Source organism: Polistes dominula, unplaced genomic scaffold (genome assembly GCF_049000335.1).
Source record: "Polistes dominula isolate Pdom_NZ unplaced genomic scaffold, Pdom_raw_medaka contig_37, whole genome shotgun sequence".
In the NCBI taxonomy this organism is placed as follows: domain Eukaryota; kingdom Metazoa; phylum Arthropoda; class Insecta; order Hymenoptera; family Vespidae; genus Polistes; species Polistes dominula.
In genome coordinates, this window is record NW_028301169.1 from 3751088 (window position 1) to 3777155 (window position 26068).

Consider the following 26068-nt stretch of genomic DNA (forward strand, 5'->3'; position numbering starts at 1 on the left):
AAACATGCATGTGTTGACAGTCATACCTATAAATATAAGCAAACAACAAAACTGCAACATGATTTGAAGATTTCACAATCCAAAACATTTTATTTAATAATTTATGTAACTAACAAAAAATAATTGATTTTCAGAATTTTGTATCCATCTCATCATCATCTCTTTCTGTATCTAAAGTTAATATTTGATCCATATAAGATATGCAATTAAATTGCTTATATACAAGGAAAATTGCAGCTATAGTATTGATAACACTTAACATTGCTAACGATGGAAAAGTAACTTTAAATAAGTTCGCACTAAAATATATTACTTCTTTCCAGCTTGTATAATATGGCATTCTAAATGTTCCAACGCGTTTAGCAATCTATAACAAAATTATATACAAATATTAATTAACATATATCATCTCTATATCTATTTGAAATTTTAAGAATGAATAGAAATTAAAACTTACCAAAAGGTTTACTACCGGTGACAAGACCAAAGGATATAGTATGCCGCAAGTATTCTGAACAAGTATCGATCTCATTTCGAGACATAAAGGGCAAGTTTGCATTGGTAAAACTACTTTTTCTGAAACCATCTACGTAGATTTTATATTAACATAAATATTTACAATCAAATTGTAAATAGTAAATGGCTAAACAAGGATATCTAAGATTTATAATATTATACCTCCATTTGAGCTAAAGTGGTAATCAGTGCTGGACATACTGTCATAGGAATAGCAGAAGCAATTGAACCAAAGGTACGTAATTTTATTATTTTCCTAATTCTAGTATTAATATAAAAACTTGATAATGCTGCGACACCTCCAAGAAGTGCTGCCCCATATGATAAAGGCCACCTTTAGGATTAAACAAAATTTCATATTATTATTTACGTTACAAATTGATGAAAGAATAATGAAAATATAAATACTAGAATTTAAAAGGATTGATAGAGTTCAAATGTCAATAAAAAACAATATACTATTATTTCATTATTTGTAGAAAAAAAAATATATACAATATTTTTTGAGGTTAGTTACACTTCTTTTTGCGGTTTCCAATTGTAGATTTGTTTCCACCGATATGCAATAGCCTCTTTTTGGGTTAAAACAATAACATTTTCTGGTATTTCACCTTTTGTTGAACTTAATGCCATTATTAAATTAAATTGATATATTTAATATTAAAACAGTAAATGTGTTAAGAAAGAATCTCTCGGCGGTAGAGCCGCACGTTTAGTTCGTCCATTTAACTTGATGCAACATTATCAGAATAAATCTAATCGCGCATGATCATGAGGATAGAAGATATTACAAGAGTAATCATTTTGAAAATTATTTATTATAATTTTAATACAAAATTAAGAATTAAAGAAATTAATGAAAGATGAGAAACATTTACCATCGATTGCTAGGGTAAATAACTTTAATCAATAAATTCGTATGATAAGATCCTTTACAAAATAGTTTACTTCTCATAAATACTTCATTTCATATTTACGAATATCCATATAAAAACATTAAACTAATCTCATGATAACGTAGAAAAGAAACAAAAAAAATCAATATTTTAATTGCAAAATATTATCTAATCAATGGATCGTCCTAGATGCATTTAAATTTCTCGCTGACAGACGAAAATATCGTTTGATCGATGCTGACGTCTATGAACGAGACGACTAAGTTCCTGTCTCGTGTTTAACAAATACAACGAGAGAACCGTTTTACGAGAAGTATGTAATAGAAAGAAAGAGAATGAGAGGGGTGAATAAGGAAGAGAGGGTTGCTGGTGTAGTCATCGATAACGAGCGAGTCATCGTTGAGAGAGAAGGAGAATGAGTTTACCGAAGAGAAAACAAGTTGAAGAAAGAAAGAAAGAAAAAATGTATATAGAGAGAGAGAAAGAGAGAAAGAGGGTGGGGAAGAGAGATAGAGAAGGGGTACAGTAGGTCGTATGGTGGTTGTAGGGGGTTGATCTCGGCCTTCGGGGTAGCGCGTCACGAGGGCTGGCGTGACGTCATGAAGCAAGCTGGCATCGACCAATCGGCGGTGCGGGTTGCGCGCTCGTGTTTCTTCGCGTTGCCAGTAGTGAGTGGATTCCGCACGATTTTCCGATTCCGCTACGACGGCCAGAGTGCGACGCCATATTGTGCGAGACGAGTGCGAGAGAGAGGAACAGAGAGAGAGAGAGAGAGAGAAAGAGAGAGAGGGAGAGAGAGAGAATAAAGTGAGACGAATAGACATACAGACGGACAGAAAGAGAGAAAGAGAGAGAGAGAGAGAGAGAGAGAGAGAGCGCACGCGAGAGATCAAGAGAAAGAAAGAAAGAGAAAAAGAAAGAGAGAGAGAGAGGAACGTATTTATCTCCAGCCGGTGATTTAAAGAGAAAGAGAGAAATAAAGTGACAGATCTAGTAGTGTTCATTTCGTGCATTTCATAGGGATGTTACTTTGAGAGTGTTTCTTGTGTATTATAAAAAGGGCGGAAGAAGAGCTTAGAAGAAAGGGAGAAAGAGAGACAGAAAGAGATACACGCGTTATTGTAGAAGCAGTCGTCGTTCTCGTTGCTGCCGTTAGTCGCAGTCGTTGTCGTCGTCCTTCTCGTCGTCGTCGTCATCATCATCATCATCATCGTCGTCGTCGTCGTCGACGTCGTGGTGGTCGTCGTCGTCGTGGTGGTCGTCGTCGTCGTCGTTGTCGGTACTGTTTCTTGGCTGACGCATGACAGTAGTGGCAGACTTATCGTGCGCGGAAGCCGTGCGAGTACGACGCACCACTGCTACCTTCTTTCTTTCCTTTTTAATCGTCTTACTTTCTTTTTTCGGCGTTTACGTTTCTCTCTCTCTCTCTTCTCTGTGCACGTTAACGCAAAGCTTACTTTTAACAACGTGAGAGAAGCGTGTGCTACCGGTGGTGCTACTGCTACTGCTGCTACTACTGCTACTGCTACTGCTGCTACTACTACTACTGTTACTTCAGCTGCTGCTCGTGTGTTTGGTGGTGTTAGTTAGTAGTGTTAGTGGTGGTGCTGTTGTTGTTGGTTGTGGTGGTGGTGGTGGTGACGACTGTGAGGGTGACGGTGACGGTGGTCGTTGGTGGTGGTGTACCATTTCACCACCTTTGATTGTTCGATGAGAGGTGCTGGCTTGTGGTGAAAAAGGTAGTAGTGAGGTGGTGAGATCCTATTATAAGTCATAATAGTGTACTACGCGTTGTCCAATCCTCTCCGAGTATCTATCTAACCTCAGGTAAAAGAAGAAGAAGAGGAAGAGGAGGAAGCTTTTTGAAGAGAACACATATACATCCATAACACTGAAAACGAGAGAAAGAGACAGAGAAAGAAGAAAGAGAGAGAGAGAGAGGGAGAGAGAGGGTGTGAGTGTGTGACCAGAGGAGAGGGAACGAGAGGTTCGACGGAGGATAAAGGATGCCTGTCCGTAAGCAAGGTGGTAAGCTTCTATAGGCTTTTTTTAGAGTAGACGCAAGCAAGCGAAGATTTCTTTCTGATCGTGTATGTATATATAACATACATACACGCTCGCACACCTACAAACACATATATACATATATATTGATATGTATGTACACACGATATAAAAAATACGCGTAATTTTTTCTAACTCAACAATCTCATTTACCTTCCTGTCATCTTTTTCATTAAACATGTAAATACGTTTTTGTGTATATGTGTATATATGTACATACACATAGATTTATATATTGGTAGTAGTAATAAGGGCGGTTAAGGGGCACCGGGTCACTCGGTCAGCTGTCATCACGGTTGTCGTTCGCACAACCACGCGAAACTACGTATGTTCCTATCGACCGCAGATTTCATCCCTCGCATTGCCTCCCTCTTTCATATTCGAATTCGAATTTCCCGCGCCCATTTCGATTACTAGAACATAACAACGTGTGTATACACTTACATATATGTATATATATCTATATATGAATTTTGTATCTTTTTCGACGCTTTGATTTGCTTTTATGTGATATATCCTCGATCTATAGATCCGTGGTCCAATATTTTTTATAGATCATTTTTAAATATCATTTTTAATGGATCAAGACCGTAAATGGATCATTTGACGTGAGCTTTTAGCTTACGTCAAAGTGAAGAATTTGAAAGAGATTTTCAAGAAAATTCTAAGAATTTGCCTTCTTGGGAATTCGCAAGAATACCACATTATTAGCATACCTGCAATTTATCAGATACTTTAACATTTTAAATTATAAATAACAATTGGACGTTTTTAAGCAAACATATTTCTATACAGCACTGCTTAAATGTTGAGAAACGTTAGTATCTTTTGTTTTTTTCTTTTCTTTCTTTTTTTTTTTGAAACCTTCGATGTGTGACACGAAAGCATAGGTCGAACAAGGTACAAATCGATAAAACGTTAGAAAGGTTAGCGAGTTAGATTATCTGGTAAGGTTGCAGGTATTTAATCTACATCGATCTAACAAGGTCGTAAAAATTATTGAATCGTTTCTTACAAATGTTCTTAAGATTATGTTTTTCTTTTTTTTATTATAGGAAGAGAATTATAATTAAAAATTTAATAAAATATAATGAAATAAAATTATTGCGTTAAGTAATGTATAAAGATATATTGTTTCTATTGTAAATAGTTAAAGATTATAACGTTTATTGTGTATACTATGGTTTATAGTATGTGTATTAAAATACACGTGTATGTAATGTAGGTATCCGTATTTTAGTTCGTTTAATTTTCAATACACAGGTACACGAATTACATGGATACCGAAATATGTATAATACATGGGTAGTAAAATACACTGGTTATAAAATAAGTAAATATTAAAATACACTCGTGATAAAGATCTCTATTATATATATATATATTTCCGGAATACAAACCAATACTTCCGATTGACTCGTCGTATTTCTTCCGCATAATTTTATGTCATCGTTCGCTTCCTGATTGGGTGATAGCCAAAAGTGACTTCAATGTGTGAAGATTTTTATATATAATAAATCATAAATAAATGCTTTCCTTAAAAACCTTAAAAGGTCGTAACTATACATATATTTTATTGTTACTTTTTGAAAAATTGTAAAACGATTTTCTTTTTCTTTCGATCTCAAGATTAAATGTATCGTAACGAAATTGTAACAAATATGAATTACAGAAAAATATCGTTTCGATTCGAATAAGTTTTAAACTTAAATGGGGTAGCATATTTGGGTTCATTGAAAAAATAATTGAGTGTTTCGTTTTATTACGATTGTTTGTCGATCGTATTGCATTATTTGTTTGAATAAAGGTCAAACTTTTTGTACGATCAACTTTTTATTCGTTTCTAATGCTTTTTTTTTCAAATAATTGTTCGTATTTGATAATTGAATATATGTCGTTGTAAAGCTGTAAATGCAAGGTAGTGTGTTCGATAATTTTGGCAGACTAACATTTAATTCAATGGATGTGTGACAGCATTCATATGTATAATACATACATATAAGTATATATATTTTGAAATACAAGTTTAAAGTAGCATTGGCACAAGGGAAATGTTTAATTTCGTTATGTAATAAACGCTAGATCGACCTTCTCAATAAAAGGGTGGTAGATAAATTATAATAAGGGTTAGGGTGAAGAGGTGAGAAAAGGGATTAAAAAGTGATGACCTTTCAAGTCTTCATTGCGTGTCTATGTTCCTTGTCTTTTTTCGGTTTCTTTGGCTTTTCTCGATTGATAAGAATGTATGTAAAAAAAACATACATGTAATGAAGTTATATTCTTAATTGAGTTGAGGAATAAGATCGAAAATATCTCAAGATTATTCTCAATAAAAAAGAAAAATCGAAAATGCTAATTTGTTTTAAAAAAATTCGGTTGAGATTAAAGTTGTAAGAAAATTAAGTAATTGAATGAATTTAAAAAAAATTAATGACTTTTTTATTTAATTAATTATTATAGCGTATTATAATTTTATTTATGTTATATATTATTATTTTTCTTTCAAGTACCTGGTAAAAGTATTAAATTATATTTTCTATTTCTCTTGAAACATCAGATTTATGGATATTAATTATATTTCTATTTTAATTGCAATTCTTTAGTAAATGTGTTTCCTTCGATATAACATTGATTCATATAATCGCATTAAAGTCAAAATAAATGATTATAAAATAATATATTTATGATTTTTATAAATATCGTCATTAAAATATCAATACTGCACCAAATTGATAGTTTTCGTAAATAATAATTATAATTATTTTTATATAATTTTTATTTTTTTTACTCAATTAAACTTATGATAATAGAAAATTGGTATAATTAAAAAAAAAAAATACTGAAATATATTTATCGTGTAATACATTACACAGCGATGATGATTATGATGGAAGAAAAATAGAAAGTTGTAAAAGATGGAAGCGTGCTTGTACTTATTTCACGATTTTCTTAGACGATGTAGGCCAAAGCATAACGCGTGTTGCAATAATCGAGGAATGAACGTACGCGTTCGTGTTTTTGGATGATTGCCAAGAAAACGCAATAATTTCGGCTCTGGCGTGGCTCTTTTTCCACAGTTATGCATTAGCTTGCTCATGGTCAAGGGGTTCCTCTAATTTTCTTTGTTTTAAGACCTTCACGCTACGTTTTCAACACTAACAAATAAACTGAACATTTCTTTGCTTTTTTTCCTCTCCTTTTTCTTCTTCTTTATGTTTTTTTTTTATGTCTAACAAACATAACATGCTCGAAGTATATAAGTTTAAAGTCAATAAACATTGTTCTCGGTAATTTGTTAGACGTATACAAAGATTTAGAGTAGATTCAAAATTTTCTTGATGTGTTCCTTTAAGTTTTGAAGCTTGAAGTTTGATATTAGGAGAAGAAAAATTAGTTTAAAAAGTATTAATAATTTTTAAATTAAGTTATTCATTATAAAAATATATAAATAAAAAAAATTATTATTAATTTTAAATAGTATTATATTATATATAATAAAAAAAGTATATTAAAAATACTTTAAGTATTAAAGTCATTAATATTTAAATTAATTTATACATTTTTTAATCATCACTTGACATATACATATATTATATTGATCAATAAATATGGATATAAAAACTATTAATATTGTTTATTTTAATATAAATTATTGAAAAATATGTTTTTTCTAGTATTATTTTTGTAGATAAAAATTATCCTATAAAATAATATCGTACAATGTTTATTATTTAGATAGAAAATATTAAATATTTTCTTTTTAATATAAAAATATTATTATATTTAAGATATAAGTATTAGAAAAATGAGATTTAATGAGCCAATCCCTGAAGTATTACCTTAAAATAAAAATTTATATTGTTTGTCTAAAACTTGATCAATAAATTATTTGAGTTTCCTTTATGTGTATTCGAATTTATGTGAAATTTTAAAACACCGATATATCCTTCAGAGGATTTCAAAGTTAGGAATTTTCTTTGGAGACTTTACGCTTTGAATTTTTGATTGGTCGTACCAGAATGGCCCAGATATTTTTACCGATATATAGAAGCAGGAGTAATCGTCGATGATTGCTCGATTCTCTATTTAAAGCTGCTCGTCTCGTCTAGTCTCAAATCTCGAACGTTCAACCGTAAAGAGAGAACATCCATTCGTTCTTCCGACACACCAAGATAATTTTATTCTTATTAATGTGAACATATTCAAATATTTCGAGAACTATGATTAAATATTTAAACTTGGACAAAATGATTTCTAATTAATTAATTATTTTCTATTTAGTCATGCATAATGACCAATATGTGTAATATAAGTCAGAATGAACAACCCTAGTAGCACAAAATATTTTGTGCTACTAGGGAATTTTTTGTCCTATTTTATTGAATAAATTGTATAACTTGTATAAATTGAAAGATATTGTGTATAGGTATATTGTATTATTGTTATTGTATAAATTGAGAGAAAAATTATTCTAAATATATATATATATTTTTTTTTACTTTTTCTTTTCCCATATAAAAATCGGATACATCGAATATGTAAACATCATCAAAATTATTGTTAAAATTCTTTTTTTTTGTTTTCTTTTTAAATTACATACACAAATCATAAATGTAGGTAACAATTTAACGCAATTTTTTAATTTTTATTTTTAAATTATACGAAACAGTTTTAATCATTCTCTATCCCCACCTCCTAATCCCTCTCTTTCTTTCTCTCTTTTACTTATTTTGTATTTTTCTTTTTCTTTCATATTTTGGAACATAGAACCGCATCTTCGTTTCTGAACGCTTCAGAAATTCCAACCGCAAGGGAACTCATCTTTGAATCTTTGATAATCGTCGTACGAGAAAATGTACCTTCGTAAGGCGAGAAGGCAGAGCAAAAGAGAGAGAGAGAGAGAGAGAGAGAGAAAGAGGAAAAGAGGGAAAGAGAGGGATAGATAGAAGCCATACACCAACGACGGTGATAGTTTTCAATTTCGCGGTGCAGGCGCTTCGTAGGCAAAGCCGAGAAGAAGAGAGTCAAGGATGGTTTATGGCTCGACGATTCGCTTGCTTTACCTCCACTACTTTATTTATTCATATGCACACACACACATAACTTATACACACATTTATAGAACTTGTACATAAGTATACGCGTGTCTTACATCGTTTATATAATATTTTCTTTATAGAGAGATATGTACATCAAATATTATCACATAAATTAAGGTCCAATATATATATATATATATATATATATATATATATTATATGAAGATGGGTTGAAAAGTTTTGAGCTTCAATAAGGAACAAAAATAACAAGACAAATTCACGAAGAAGATTCTTTCTCTTCTCGTGTAATTATAAATTTTTATTTTTTTATTTTTATTTCATTTTAAATTAAAGTAAACATTTGATATTTTATTAAATAATATTGGGTTGGGGCAAGAAAGTAATATTTCACACTAAAAAACCGAAATTACTTTCTTGCCAACCCAATAGATTATATTAGATAATAGATATTTAATTAAATAATTTTATTAAGATCGTTCTTCATTCTTACTAGATTATTAGACTTTTATTATGTTAGAGAAAAAAAGCTAATGTAAGCTACCGTAATAGTTACATTTTTATATGATCTTTTCATTCTGAAGCAATTTGTTACAAATATAATTAAAATCATGAAGATATTGTAACACAAAAATTTGCTGATCAATAGAATGATGAAAAGTTTATTTTGAAAGCGGCTTATCTCTATTCGTCATTTATTATTTTCCGGTTGCAACTGGTTATTGTACAACTTTATGTTATGTATCAATAAAGCATTTGATTTATTTTGCATATATTCCGAGTAAATACGATAATACTTTATTATAAATAAAATGAGACAAAAAGATTTTGTTGTAAGAAAATTATTAGAAGAAGCAATTTTGAAAAGGGTAAAGAATTCTGATGAAGAATCAATAAACTACTTAAAAATATGTTTGATGCGTTTTTTCAGAAATAAACCGTATAAAATTTTCTATAAGACCTCAATGAATGAGAATGAAAATTTAAAAGTCCTGAATTTATTACCATGTCAAGGTAGACTAAAAAAATTTGAAAATATTGTATTGACACCACTATATAAAATATCAGACAAATTACAACAGCAAAATTCAAAGACATTATTGACCTATTACGATATATACCACCGGAACATTATGATTTCTTCAAATCCCTTGTTGGGGCCTACATTCCTCGATTAAGAGTTCTCTGGCAATTATGTATGTGCTATGATGTGGAGAATAAGGGATTAATTCAGGTGTCAAATAAAACACGTGGTTGAGCCAATCAAAGATGCGATGCTTTAATGGCTCGTCAGGGAAAAGCCTTGCGGCATAAAAACTCTGGATGATATTTGTTGAATACAAGAATGAGGATCTACCACGTGGCGTTGCCACGCGGGGAAATTATAGTTCGCGTGAAAAGAATTTATTGGAAAGATCTCACCTCTCGCACGCTTCACGTATAGCGATTACAACCGTAAAGGTTGGGGTGTAGAATTCGCTTACGTTTACAACCGTAAAGGTTGGGGTGTTCCCTTTGTTGTTCCTTGTGAATCCTTATGTCTTTTGTTCCTTGTGGCTTCTATGTAACGAGTATCGATCTAGAATCGCAATCGATAGAATCGGTGGCGCGTATTTCGAATACAGCTAGTTGCCGTACGATCATTTCGGATCGTACATACCTTTCACACTCAAAAAATGTAGATGATTTGTAAACTGTTTTGTAGGTTACTTTGTAATTTTGTACTTTATTTAGTTAAAAAATGTTTTCAATCGCATAAATTATGTTTCTGAAGTGTTATGTAAAATAAATTGAGTATTGTTTTTTCAATTTAAAGCATCTTAAATTATGTTGAATGGAGTTGAGTCCCTTCGAAATTTTATAACAAATCAGATTGTTAATTTTGCAAGTGGCCTATCTCCATTCGTGGTTAGAAAACGCATATTAATTACTTAATAATTGCCACTATTTTAATGGGAATTATAAATTTGAAGCCTTTAGATACACTTAAGCAGTATAACTCGTTAGTATCTTGTACGTATATTTTTCATTGCATTGAAATGCAAACCCTTCAATATCTCGATTCGAACATAAATGGAGATGGGCCCACTTTCAAAATAAGCGGCCCAAGTATTTAAGTATATATAATATTATTGGGTTGGCAAGAAAGTAATATTTCACACTAAAAACCGAAATTACTTTATTAAGTAATAATTTTATTAAGATCGTTCTTGTTCTTACAAGATTATTTATTATGTTAGAGAGAAAAAAGAACATATTATATTTTCGTAATCTTGTTATTTTGTTTTATAATTGCAAATAGAAAGAGATATAATTGTAATAAATTTGTTCATATTTCTCGAATATTTTTGGGTATCGTGAACAAAAAAAGAAAATAAAAAAAGGGTAGAAAAATTAGCGTAGAATCAATTGGAACCGTACCGAGGAACCATGATGAGAAAAAATAGAGCGACGAGAGAGTGGTAACCAATGTAAATACATTCTGTTTTCATTTGAAAACTAAAGCGACATGTGGGTATTGATAAATTTCGTTGAAAGGTATTCGATGTTTTGTTAATAAAAAAAAATGATCGAACTTTATAACGTTATCCTGTTATGCGTTAGAACTAAAAACAAAAACAAAAAAATAGAAAAACGAGATACATTTATACACGTATAAATAGTTTGTATAAACAAAAAATAATATTTGATGTAATTAATTAAAAAATTAATAGATAGAAATCATTAATTGTAAGATAGATTATGTCAAATGATTGTGTATATAATTCATAGATTACCAAATCAATTCAGAACATTGTACAGTTTAGCCTTGCTTACATTATACATATGTATACTCCACCTCCTCCCTTTCATCGCCCACATACATACAAATATATCTACATGTGTGTATATATATGCCTTAAGACACGTGGTTCCCAAAGTTTTGTTTAAATGGGCCAAATTGTAAAGAAAAGTAAAATTTGTATAGAAAAATGTGTTCAAATCAATAAATAAAAGTTAGACACTAGGGAAAGATTTGTATTAATTTTATAAAATAATCATAAACATATCCAATAATAATAAAATTAACTTATAACATAGTTTATTAATTATTATGATTATATTAATTATTTATTATATTATATATTAATAATTATATTTACTATTTATATTAATTATTAATTATTATTAATTTATTTATGACAATAATTACTTTTTACAATACACTATGTTCTTGTGTCCCATATATTATAGTATATTATATATCAAATTTAGTATAGAAAATAAATTTTTTTTTTAATCATAACATATGATAAATGTTATTTATATTTTCTTAATTTTTAACTGCGTCTAAATGATCACTATGAATTCAAAATCTCAGACGATCTGACATAATGAGCTAAATGAAGCCCTTTGGATAGTACTTTGGGAACCCCTGTTCTAAAGAGTAGTTTCGTTATACCCTCATCGAATGTGTACAAGCTTATATATAAAGATGTGTATGCATGTAATACATGTACACATTATGTAAGTGTGTACGTGATAGGAGGAAAAGCAACGTGGCTGATAATGAGAGCAATGAATGGGAAGTGGGACGAGAGCTTATATGCTCTTCTTCCGGAGAACTCTGTCGTCGTTATACAGAAGTTAGGTATTTATCTGTATCACAACTGTAACTATCGTTTACTACCCTTTAACTAAGCATCTACTACATCTCTAGCTTTCTCTCTCTCTCTCTCTCTCTCTCTCTCTCTCTCTTCCGTTTTGTCGATAATTGTCAGATACACGTGTTTTAGTTGTCACTCTATACATTATGTAGATATACATGTATATAATACGTCAAATTCATGAGAAAGTGTTTCTACTGTGTAATGAAACGTTAAATATATTAGCTGATTTTTATTTGGATTTTTATTAATGAAATCCTTTTAGTTTTGTTCCAAATGAAAAACGATAGATTATCTTGTTTTTTTAATTGTTTTTATTTTAATATGTCATCGATTATTTTATAAACGTACAAATATTCGATAAAATACTTGATTTTTATACAATACCAAAATTTGTTTTCTTGTTTGTTGTTTTTTACAAACAATGATATCTCTAAGTGTATTTAAATTTAAAATTTATTATATATATATATAATACCTTATATTAAAAATATTTTATAATGTTAAGAAAATTGTTTAAAAATTTTAAGATGATTTTCTTTTGCTTCAATTTATTGCAAGTTAAATTAAAGGCGGCTTACTAATTAAATGCAAATTAGAATACTAATGTATGTATAATCATTATTAATGTATCATTTCGATCGAATTAATTTAAACATTTTCTCTTTCCTCCCTTTTTCATTTAATGTTACTTAATTATTTAATTAAATTAGATAAATTTAGATCGAAAAGAGAACTTTTCAAATAGTTACTACTGCACTTTGACCTTCGGCATCGTGCAATTGGCTAGTATGAATGCATTATGTAAACCGAAATATAATTTTGGCAAAAGTTCTTTGAATAGTTACGTACGTAACTCGATCAGCACCTTTCAAGTGGCAGAGAAGAAAATTTAAATGGTTGACTACTAAAGTAGTCGCTGCCAGAATCCGATGCAATATTGGCCCTTTTATAATGCTTTTTAATCTTATGAGATTATCTTTGCAAATAAGTGGTCTCTGCAACTTGGCTTTATTATAAATCACGTAGAAGTTTATGGAAATTTATTTTCTTTTATTCTTTTTAATATTTCAATCGATCATTTTATAATACATATATATATATATATATACATAAGTGGATTAAAAAATTTTGAGTCTAACATGACAACACTTTGTTTTGGATTAAACTCGTTTTTATTTTAGAAAAAAAAGTTTTTTTAGGCTCAAAACTTTTCAACCTACTCACCTATATACTCATATAAATAATAATTATTATATCATTTATTTTTTACTATTATATTATTTTTAATTTATAATTTAATGATATATGCATATGTATGTTACTGACACAGTAAGTGAATTAAAAAAAAAAATAGAAAAAAAGGATATAGAAAATGAGTTACTTGTAGCTAATGAATTCTCTTTGCCAATTAGTATCGATAGAGATAGTTACCTACTTGCGTGCTTAATTTCTCACTTATACTATTGTCTATTTCCTATAGGTGTCTCGCGTATAGCTAATTAGAATACGAGCCATGAGTTATATGCTAAACATCTATATACATAGCCGTCTACAAATACACACGTTTACTATATCCCATGTGTATATATATGTGCCAATTTCTCTGCGTATATGTGCACATGTAGATACATTAAACGGATTTAAAGTAGAACGTTTGGTACACGTATACACACACACATACACGAATGTCGTTAAAAATGTGTGCAAATGAGCTTATAAAAATACACGTAAATGTACATTTAACCAATACAAAAATTGATACGTGTGATCGATGAACTAATACAAATAAAATGTATATATGTGTATGCCGTTAGAAATGAATGTGAAGGGGCTTACAAATACCAAGATACAAATAGACGTATGTTTTGATGACTAATACAAAACATTAGAATGTTTGTGTGTGATGAACTACACGCATATAAAAAAAACACTTATATGTATATATGTATGTTTATGTGTGTGTATTAGGAGGAAAGGGTAAACGGTCTAGAAATTAGTGTGTGTAAATACGATCATGCACGATGGACGTGCGTGGCCCCTAATGTAGGACGCAGCCAACAATGGCTAAATTTAGGATAAGATCGAGCCAGTCGATGCGCGAATGGTGCCCACGCATGCCACAGGTGCGCCCGTCGAAACTGATTTTTCACCTTTAGCAATCCACCAAACGTTCTTCTCGATCTTCTCTGTTATTCTCTCACATAGAAATACATACCACGTGTAAAATAATTATAGTTATACATATGCACACATATATGTACACACATATACATTTATATACGAGGAACACATATATTGTAGACTTATTGTTAGATACAACACAATACACTAAGCTAATACACACATATATACACACAAACATGATTCCAAATGTATACTCATAAATATACTTACACTAACATAACCAAGCGTTAATCTTCTTTATGCATGTATATGTATAGTATTATAGTACAAAGAGACATTATTTTCTTCATGTCAGGTAGAGGCGATACGTCAAGCTTCTTCTTCTGTGTGTAGTCGCGAGTGATAAATAAATACGAACGATATTGGCATTTATCCAACAGTGTGTGTACACCCATTGTGTCCTTAAGATTGGGAATCTATCGATGTATTTAAGTGTATGGTTTTATAGAAATATTAAAATTATTTTTTAGTGCATATTAATGTGAAAATACATATGTCTTATACATATATATTGACAGTGATCAAGAAAGTTTGAAAGAAATTTTTTTTTTTTCTTAAAGTTATTCGATGCATGCATGATACGTTCACACGTATCACGTAGTCACGTTTAGAGGAGCGTTTCTGCAACAAGATCGGCATCGTCTGACTATGTGAAAAATGTCTGACTGGCATTAGGTGACACAGACGATATAACTATGACGACGATTCGAACGTACGAACGAACATACACACATGTACATATATACACACGTGACGGAAATCAGTAGTCACGAGAATCTTACGCGATAAATTTTTTTTCTTTATTATATCAGACGTGATCACAAATATACTTTTCCAAGAAGAAAATAATAGTTAGTTTTAAACGATTAATGGTAAAATAATTTATTAAATTTAATCGCTCCTCTTCGTGTCACATCGTTTCTTCTCGTTAGATTTTCCTAAGTTTGTTTTGTCGATCATATCGATCATTAATTGGATTATTTAGATCCAATCATGTAGATTTATTTTTCTTTTTTTTTGGTTTTATTTAGAATGAAAACTAGTGAAACATAAATAGTTAATTATTATATCGTTAATACTCGTTGATCATGTGGTTACCTGTGATTTCGATTCTCTGGACGATCGTTTATTTGCTACGTCGAAAAATGAACGAAAAATTCATTGAAACTTCTTCGTCTTTAAATGGAAATACAAATTATCATCTTCATGAAATTCGTAAGTAGAGTTATTAATAGTAATACTTGATCCCATTGGGTATTTGGGTACTTCGGAAAATATTAGAATATATTTTATTAATTAATTATCATTTTTTTTAAATATATACCATAATTATAAATATTACTTTAAAAAATTTTACAAAGATGATTTAATTATCAATTTAGTTTATCTAACGAATTAAAATTCGTATATTCAAAGTACCCAGAATCTCAGTACTTTGGTTACTTTACCTTTAAAAAAAAGTTCCTTCTATCTCCTGTCTTTTTATAATAAAGATAAATAGAAATAAATTTAACTAACGAATTCGTGGACGTTTCAACGTTGATAACGATGATAACGTCCTAACGATATATATATTTTAACGAAAAGAAAAGAAAATAAAGGAAATAAAAGAAAAAAAAATCAAGAAAAAGATGACCACGAAGCAGAAATCCACGAAACGATTGTGTAGTCTAGCTCGATAATTAAATGCTCGTTCGTTTGCGAGAGAATTATTTATCGTTTATGAAGATTTATGGGTAAACCACGGTGCGGTAGTGTCTGCGAAGCGCATTGGTGTACACATATAAGCGCTCGACCGCATAACAGAAACGCCATGTCGATTCCAGATTTGAATTCTATCTGGTAAACTATCTTTCTCTTTCTCTCTTTCGTACTATGTGAACCAATTCGTTCGTTCGTTCATTCGTTCGTTCGTAATGTTGACCCGTGCCTGAATTCGAGATTTAGGAGTGGGAGATTATAGAAAGCTTTGCAATGATTGCATCCTATCATACACATAGGGTGTATATATACTCTCGTTTGTTCATTCGTTGATTAATAAATTAATTACAAATTATGTTATGTTATTTACTTTCCAAGTAAAACTTTTAGATTTTTCCATTAGGTAGGATGTTTCCAATATTAAATGAATAATGTTATTATTTATTCATATAAGTAATGTTTTATACAATTTTTTATTTTTTCTTATTTGTAGAAAAAAATTATTTTTTTTATAGAGTTAAAATAATATTTTGATTTAACGTATATAATTAGTATTTATTATACGATTTTATATTTATTAAAATATATATTATTATCATATATATATTTATCTTTTTTTATTTCATTTATTATATTAAAAAATTAATATATAATATATATTAAATAAAATATATATTAAAATAAAAGAAAAAGATTAATAGAGTTTTGTTAATAAAGCTTGGCGAATTTTGTATTAATTAGGAAATTATTTGGCCTACGTGAGCTGAATTTAAATACGAGTTGGATGGTAAGTGCAAATTGGAAAATTTATCTATTATGCTAATTAAATATTTAATTTTCCTTGAGTTTTTTTTTCGCTTATAAAATCATTATCTTTATTTTTTTTTATTAACATCCTTAATGTTTCTCATTAATTACGAATATCCCGTATAACGAGAACGTTTGAAAAATAAAAAAAAATATCGATAAATCTTTACGAATTTGGTTATTTTTTCTAGAAAATATAATATGTACTAATAAATTATTAATAAGTTTTATTTCGTGGTATTATTTAATAAGATTAAGATAAAAAAGATTAGTTGGAAAAAACTGCTTGCTGATATAGTTTCACGGTTAATCTTGAAAATGAGAAGGATCTTAATAAGCGTTCTTAGCAAAGAATTAATTCCAACGAGACGTGAACCTGGGAGTAAGGTTTTCTTAAAAGAAAAAAAAAAGAAAAATTGGAAAACGCGTTAGAGGAGAAAATTGGCGTAGGAGCTTCTGAAATAATTTGACGTCTGGTCTGGCAGAACTAGACTCGATTGAATTTTCTTTGGCTACGGATATACATATTATATATTATATATATACATATCTTTATGTATGTACTACTACTATGTATATATATATAAATATATACACGTAGTATTACAAGCTCACGTATAATATTCAAATTTAAAAATGTAATTCTAACGAGAAGGGGAATAATGTGATAAATTCAGGAAAGTTTTCAACTCTCCAGTTGAGAAGATAACGGAGAATTAAAATAATGGGATTGAAGGTAGGAGTATGCGGAATTACGATAGTGGGATAAAACTTTATGGTTAAAATATCGAGATAGTGGAATATTGAATTTTTACTAGCGTTAACTAACGAACGAACGAAAAGTTTCATTTTGGATTTGAACTATTTCAAGATTTGCTTGATATTCTTTTAGCATATAGTTTATACTTATCTGGTATATATATATATATATATATGTATACACATGTATAGAGATATCTTGTATTAGCCTCATTTACCAGGTAATATTTTTGTCGGAATTAGACTGAAATATATTGCATATATATATAAATACGTATATATATATATATATATATATATATATATATATATATATATATATATATATATATATACACACATATGTACGTAGAATGCATGTATACACATAGTAACGAACTTAACGAGCTTCCCTCTTCTAACTCAAGTTAGCTAACAACGTGCGTTATCGTTAAATACGACTATCTACCTCAGTTCTCTCTCTTTTACGTTCTATACCGTAGAACAATATTTGCCACTTTTCAACGATGGTAATTCTTATTCGAAAGAGAACAAAACGTTGTTTTTTAACCTAACTAGGAGAAAAGAAAAGTGAAAAATACCAGTTATCCATCTTTTGGTATTTTTCTCTATTTTACTATTGTATAAAGAAATAATAGTTCTTTTCTTATATTATTTTTTATTTTTAATCAATATTATTTCATTGTTTATAGTCATAGCAAGTGTAAAAAGGAAAATGTTCTAGAGTTTGCACGGATAAAAAATAATATATGAAAATAAATCGATATTTTATTATATTTCATTCGATGCATATTATTTTATTTCTTTTATTATGAACTATACCAAGATATAGAAAATTGAAAAATATGCTTTAAAGTTTGAACGAATAAAATGATATATTATCGAATAAATAATAAAGATATTTTTTTTAAATTTTATTTCTTGTTTTGTTTTTTAAATAATATTTTTATCGATTGAAGAACAATAGCAAGACTTAAATAAAATAAATAAAAATACCAGAACTCTAAGAGGATAAAAGCAATGTATCGAAAAGAAAAAGAAAAAAATCAATAATATCTTTCTTTCCATTACGAATAATTTTTTTTCCCTATATCGATATCAAATTAAATCTCTTCAGACCCGGATTGTTTTTCGTTAAAAAAAATTTATTTTTGTACTGAAATAAAAATTCATGTGAATGAAAGTAACAATATACTTTTTATTTATTTATTTATAATTTGTAAATATATATTTTAATGGAGGATACGAAGACCGCGAATGAAAGAATCGCGCTCAGGGACGGGAACAACGGCGGGATTTGGTATTTGCGGCAATGAACTTCCGAGTTCCTAATGCCAATTAATAATAATAATATTAATATTAATAATAATAATAATAATAATAATAATATTTTAATGGACATATGGTCCTTACGAAAAATTTGTAACATTAAGAAGATTCTGAGAAATATTTTTATATATAATAAATGTACATACATAAAGTATTATGTACATCCCAATATGCACAGGGTCTGAAAGGGTTAACACAAAATAAATTGCAAAATAAGTTTGAAATAATCGATAACATGATTGGTTTTTACTAACGTCCATGACATAATAAACATTGTTCTAAATGTGGTGGCATGGGGTAAGGGGGGGTAAAGATAAATTGTTTTGTTAGAGTGAACAAAAAAAAGAAGAGCAAAAAAAAAAGAAAACAAAAATAAAATAGAAAAAGAGAGGTGGTATGATGGTGGGTAGTTGTGATGGTGTGGTAGTGGTGGTGGTGGTGGTGGTGGTGGTGGTGGTGGTGGTGGTGGTGGTGGTGGTGGTGGTGGTGGTGGTGGTGGTGGTGGTGGGAGGGAGTATGGTGTGGGTAGTTGTGGGTTGAATAAAGAGAACAACGAACGGGGTACGGTTAGCTCGATTTTCGAAAAGCTTATTTCCGTACGAACGGTTTACTACTACGTCATACCAATCGACCAGAATAAACTAAAGCGTCTCTACGTTACTAGCTCCGTGGAAGGGTGGCCAATCCCCCCACCCCCTCCCATCGCGTGTCATTTACCGTCGCAGAAATTTTCAATGTGAGATAAAGAGGGGGGAGGATGAAAAAAACAGGTGGGGAAGAAAGAGGAAGTTGAGAAACTCGACTGACCGAATGTGAATGGAAAATAGTAATTTCGACGAGTCAGCTGTGTCCGAAGGATTAATAGTGATACTAACTGATAATACTACTGGTGGGGATGGTTAATGGAAATTATATGAAATATATGTGTAAATTTGATATTTAAATTGATCATTTTAAATAAAGACATGTTCTGTACTAAGCACTGTATTGTAATGATTTTTCTTTTTGTTTGATTTTGTATGGTGGTAGAGGGAGAGGGGAGTACAAGAAATTATATAAAATATATGAGTAGATTTAACTATTTAATTAATTTGTTTATTGTTAGAATAATCGTTTTTGGATGAAGCATCGAATGTTGTTAGATTTGTTGTTCTTTTATTTTTGTAAATTTTTTAATTGCTCGTATCGATCGGTAAAGAAGAAATCTATGATCATTTCGTTTTTTTTTTTTAATTAACCCTTTGAGTGATGAATATTTGAATTAAAATGTTTTGTAGAAACGGAATAATTTATTATTAACTAGATTCTAATAATAAATTATATTTAATAATTAATGTTTTTGTTTCTGAATATAATTTAATTAATTAATATAAACATTACATTATTTTAAATTAATATTAACAAATACGTATATGCGTTTAACGACCGTGCTAATAATTTTTACCAAACGCATATATGCGTCCATAGTACTCAAAGAGTTAAATTAGCACATTTATTTTCTTTCTCTTTTTTTCTTTTATATTGGTTTCTTTGGTTTTGCGAGAGGTATGATTTCGAAATATGAGATTCCCCTAGTTTGTGATTAATGCAATTTAATGGTAATTGCAGTTTTGCATTTTGATATTTTTGAATAGACGAAGGTATATTATGAATGATTAACTTTTAAAAATATCTCTTTCTATTTCTTTTCTCTGTGTTTTTCTGTTTCATTCTTCAAATAATTCTTTTTACGTTCTATAATAAAAAATAACCTGACTTTAGGTAATACTTTGAGCTTGTGCAATCGTTGAATTAATTTAAACAGGCGGTTAATTTTTTTGGCAAGTATTTTGATAGAGTACATAAATTGAGCCGATTCAAATTTGGAAAGGGAAAAACAACGAAAATTGAGTATATTAATACAGTGTGAAATTGTCGTTAATCGATTAAACGTAACGATTTACGAAATAACATTTTGTTGTTTTATTTCCTTTTTTTTTCAACAAAATTTTCTCAACATACTTTTCTTTTTATAAATAATTAAATAAAACTGAAAATAAAAATAAAAAAACAAACTTGATGAAATAAAATTACAACAATATATATATATATATGAATCTAATTTGATTTAATTTAGGTAGCACGTAAATATACTATACGTGGTACGTGCTGAAATAAATGTCCGAAAATTTATCATGGTTAGAAAAACTCACCTGCACCGTTGTTCGTGATAATCGTGAAATTCTTTTTACCGTTGTTTTTAGTCGAATTAAATTGAATCGAATCGAATTCAAGGATGCATAAAAAAAATGAGAGAAAAAGACTCTTCCGCTCATTAATTATACATATGTATTCGTATTATGTACGTGTGTGTAGGTAAAGTGAGTGCAACTTAAAATTGTGTACACCGTTACGCTTACTAAGTTTTTCTCTTTAAAACTGTTGATACAGTAGTGTGTTTAGTTAAAAAACAAATTTAAAAATAAATACATTAGTATACCTTAATTACATATTTAACGAGTTTTAACTTGAAAGCATTATTTATAATAAATGAATTAAACAAATACGAAAATAGTTTTAAAGAAAACATTCGTAATTAAAAATCGTACACTTGTCTGTATAACAAATGTATTTCAGTTTAAGCAATCGTTAATATTAATAGAGTATATTACAATGTTTTATATACTTTAAATAATAAGTTAATTAATCGAAAGATGTATATATTGTATTCTAAAAGCATAAGTAAGGGTTTCGATGTATTGTTCTCTTTACAATTCACTGTTAAACTGGCACATTGTCATCTATGAATATCAGTTAAAATGATTTTATTGATTATTGTTTATATAACTTTCGGTAGAGGTTATATATGTATAACGAACATAATATATAGTAATAAATAGAATTTATTCAATAAACAAACAACATTTCAATAAAATAACTTTCATGGAGGACAATAAGTCAGTCTTTCGTTGAATTTCGAAGAGAAAGGTACGTTGAATTTATATTCCGTGCTTTTAAACTATAATATACATTTTTTTTGATTATTTAATAATTATTTAAAGTGTATCAATTATTCTAATATACCTTAATAATATTTACGATTTTTTTAACTGAAATACATTTGTTTTAACTCTCATACTTAGATGGTGATTTCGAATTGAAAATTTTTATCTAATAAAATATCAAATTGAAATTGTTTAATAATCGGATATTAATAAATATGTCATTTTTAAACAAATGTATTATGTATTATTCTTACTTTAACTGTCGTACAATTTTTAATGGCAGCTGTTTTTTTGTACGCTATTGTCTTATTTTTTTAATTCATTTGTTATAAATGAGTTTTTCAGAAGGGAATGAGATTGAGTTCATTTTTTGATATTTAATGATCACTGTAAATTGTTATGAAATAATTAATATTCTTTTTAGTTGTTAAAGAATTTATTCGTAGGTTCGTTATTTATTTTATATCTTCTTTCAGCTGCAAAACAATATAAAATGTTGCCATTTTTCCAATAAATAATTACTTTTTTATTTGCACATTCTATAAATTTTGGTTTTGTTGAAGATCATATTCTTTTGAAAAAAATTTTATATAGATTTCTGATCAAACCAATAAACTAAACATTTTAAAAACTGATGTATTAAAAAAGCATTAATTTTCTCCATTTTCATATTAGCTTCTGATAAAATAATGTTCAAATAATGCCCTCAAATTAAACTCATTAAATATGAATAATAATGGTATACTAATTCATTTATTTCTAATATATTAATTATTATATAATAATAATTATAATAACTATTAATAACTATATAATAATAATTAATAATTATTAGTATATTAGAAAGATATATTAATATATTTATCTAATTATTTATTTCTAATAAATACACTGTATATATATATATATATCTATTATTTTAAAGTAAAAATTTAGTAAGTGTAAAGTTTTACAATTTTAAGTGACACTCACGATATGTATGTATGCATATATGCATGTACATAAATATACGTATCCCCCCAACAACACGGTTTCTCCTAACACGGTTTCGCAATGACACGATTCACAAATTGCGGCATAATCTCCAACAATACGGTTTCTTCTAACATGGTTTCGCTATAACACGATTTATAATTGCGGGAACCCTCCTACAACACGGAATTCTATAAAACAGTTTTCATTCAAAAAACCTTTGTACAACACTGTACTTCTACAGCCACGGCGAGGCTTACCGTCTTAAAGATACAGTGTTGCGGAAAGTATTTCTTTTCATCTCCATGGCCTGAAAACAAAAGTGTCTGACGCTGTTGTGAACTGAAAACATCAACGTTAAATGCGTGTTGGAAGAAGATATGGCTCTCTTCAGTTAAAATAAAAAACGTGCGTGAATCGTTACAAAATGAAATTGGTTGCATATCAGAACTTGCTAAATCAATCGGAGGCGAAGGTTTTGTGGAAATAGCTATTGTGGACGTTCAAGGTTTATTAATGGAAGAAGAAGTTGACGAAGCGGATTTGATGGAAATGGTATCCGAAACTGTAAATTAAATTGATCCTGAAGACACTAGCACTGATGAAGATCGTGCTGTTAATAAGTTAACATTAAAAATATTACAAGAAGGCCTAAACTTAGCTGAAAATCTCGAGTCATTTTTCTTGAATGCAGATCCTTCCAAAGAAAGAAGCCGAAAATTTAAAAGGAAGCATCAAAACTGTCTAGGTCCATACCAAGAAATTTACAATGACCTGGTAAGAAACAACAAGCAAAGTAAAATTACAGATTTTTTTAAAGAGGGAAGAAGATGCAAGAACTTAAAAAAAAGAAAAACGTTCTGAAAGTCAAGGCGATATCATTCCACCGAAAAAACGTTCTCGATTGAATTAATTGAGCAGTGACGACGAAGAAATAAATTAAATTAAAGTTGCGTTAAATTAAGATAATATTTTTTGTTTTGTATTGTTCATACATTTATATTTTTAATAAAAATTAAGTTGTTTATTTAAAAAAAAATATATTTGTTTTTAAAAAATTTTCGGAACGTAACCCCCCTTTTTGCATTGGCTCTGGATCTCAAACAACACGGTTTCAAATAACACGGCATTTTCTAGGAACCTATCTATTGTGTTGTTGGAGGGAGATGTATATGTATTATATATGTATATAGGAATATCTATAGTTTATAATTACTCCTAACTATTGGGTGATGAGTAAACTTTTAGTTCGATAATTACGCTGGTATACAAGTATCATATGTACAATGTATATGTATACATATATGGTGTGTGTGTGTGTCTGTGTATGTATGTTTTTGCATGTATCTGTGAATGAAAGGGAAAAACGTATATTGAGATAAAATAGAAAGAGCAGACGTATATATATACACGTATACAATATAGATGTATATGTACAAGGACTAGAAAAAAAGGGAACGGAGACGTTAGCAAGCTGGTTGAGAATATCCAGGTCAACGATAGTAGAAGGAAGGAAGAATTTTAATCAGGACGAATTTTCGAGACTCTGTGTGCCCTTTTGTTTTAGCCTCTCTTCTATGTATCCAGGTCGTGTTTTAAAACTTTCTGAGTTCGTAATTGCACGCAAACGTGTAATGTCTAACTCTTACGCGTAAATCCTTTGTGACAAAAAGGAAAAAAAAAGAAAGAAAGAAAATAAAGAAGTATAGAAAAAATAGGATTGGAAAAAAAAATATAAAGAAGTTAAAATAAACTGTAATGGAGTTTACAAAAAAATAAGTATCGTTTAAATTTTAATCTATTTCTTTCTCCCTTTCCTTATATTTTTATATTTTTCTTTACCCTTTCTACTGCTACTTCTTCTTCTTTTGTTTTTTCTTTCTTTCATCGTAAATTTTATATACGAAGAAAAAAGCTCGTTAAGCTTTGCCTGTACTTAAATATGAAATTATTATTTTATCCGTTATAAAATTTTATCGTATCTTTTAAATAATATAGTAACAAATTTCCATCTCGAGAATAGAAAATTTGTTTGAAAATAGTTAGCCGTATACAAAGGAGAAATATTAATATATTAAGACGTTTACTGTTCTTTTTATTTTATTTTAATTTTTTTCTTATATATATATATAAGAAAAATAATTAATAATCTAATTAATATATCTAAGAAAATTAATTAATAATTAATATATATATATATTAATTGAAAGTTTCACGATCATTACAAATGTTTTTTATTGGTTCTTTTTTTTTTAAATGATGAGAATAATTTGTAAGAAAAGACGAGAAATTTTGATCCATAAAAATTATTTTACTGTAAGAAGAAAAAATTGTATCTTAGATTGATGTCGGGGGATGAGGAGGGGGGGGGTTGAGGTAAGGGTTAAAATATAATACGAATTCGAGTGTATTCGTGTTTCTTCGTCTTGTCCTTGTACTCGATATCACATTTAATACGAATATCGAGCGCGGAAATAAACCCTGTAACAAGGGATTTATTTATAGAAATCAATTCTGTCGTTGGCCTTGACCCGCGAAAATTCAACTAACTGACTGACATTCGCGAATAATTATAATAATAATAATCATAATAATTATAAGAAGATAAAAGAAGAGAAGATGCACCTCGTTTTCTCTAGGCCAACGTAATTAGTACTTTGCACTTTTGTTTTTTTCTTTTTATTTTTTTATTATACGTCCTCTCAACTTTTTTACCATTATTTTCTTTATCTTTCGTGCCCTTTTTCATTTTTCTTTCTTTTTTTACCTATTTATTTATACATCTTCCCATTGCTTTTTCTCTTTCTCTCTCGTACTTGTGTAAGTTCTTTTTTCTTTCTTTTTTTAAATGCGAAACTAGACGAAAGGTAAAAGTGCGACGAGAGGAAAAGTACCGTTTCGTGCAAGGCTTTTAAAAATACAATAATATACCGAGGCATTTTAAAAAGCTTCAAGAGTGTCATCGTCAACGTGTTCTTTATACCGTTGAGAAATAGATAAGAAGAAATAGAAAAAATAAGAAGAAGGCAAAATCATTGCTTAGATGATTCAAATCTTTTTTTACAACAATTTTACATAATTCCGATTGTTTTATTTATCAATTATTACACAATATAATACATTGTGTACGATAATTTGGTATTAAAAAA

General features: G+C 29.1%; 2 protein-coding genes across 2 annotated transcripts in view; one reads left to right on the top strand and one right to left on the bottom strand.

The window, feature by feature from the left end:
- Positions 1-62: 62 nt before the first annotated feature.
- Positions 63-1294, bottom strand: LOC107066990 (transmembrane protein 126). Its single transcript, XM_015322095.2, has 4 exons — positions 1034-1294; positions 679-850; positions 458-586; positions 63-367 (listed from the first exon to the last, which is right to left on the bottom strand). Exons 1-4 carry the CDS (start codon positions 1147-1149, stop codon positions 131-133), a joined length of 654 nt encoding a protein of 217 aa, XP_015177581.1. The 5' UTR covers positions 1150-1294; the 3' UTR covers positions 63-130.
- A 12220-nt stretch (positions 1295-13514) lies between these two features.
- Positions 13515-26068, top strand: part of LOC149030442 (uncharacterized) — a 194043-nt gene continuing 181489 nt past the window's right edge. The window contains exons 1-2 of the mRNA XM_089179141.1: positions 13515-14801; positions 15399-15582. Of these exons, the coding sequence (XP_089035267.1) occupies positions 15456-15582 (127 nt within the window). The 5' untranslated portion in view covers positions 13515-14801; positions 15399-15455. The remainder of the gene's footprint in view (positions 14802-15398; positions 15583-26068) is intronic.

Coding starts and splice junctions, on each gene's coding strand:
- LOC107066990 (XM_015322095.2), bottom strand. CDS start 1,149: ATGGCATTAAGTTCAACAAAAGGTGAAATACCAGAAAATGTTATTGTT. Junction 851..1,033: donor TGGAAACCGCAAAAAGAAGT/GTAACTAACCTC, acceptor TTAATCCTAAAG/GTGGCCTTTATCATATGGGG. Junction 587..678: donor CCACTTTAGCTCAAATGGAG/GTATAATATTAT, acceptor AAATCTACGTAG/ATGGTTTCAGAAAAAGTAGT.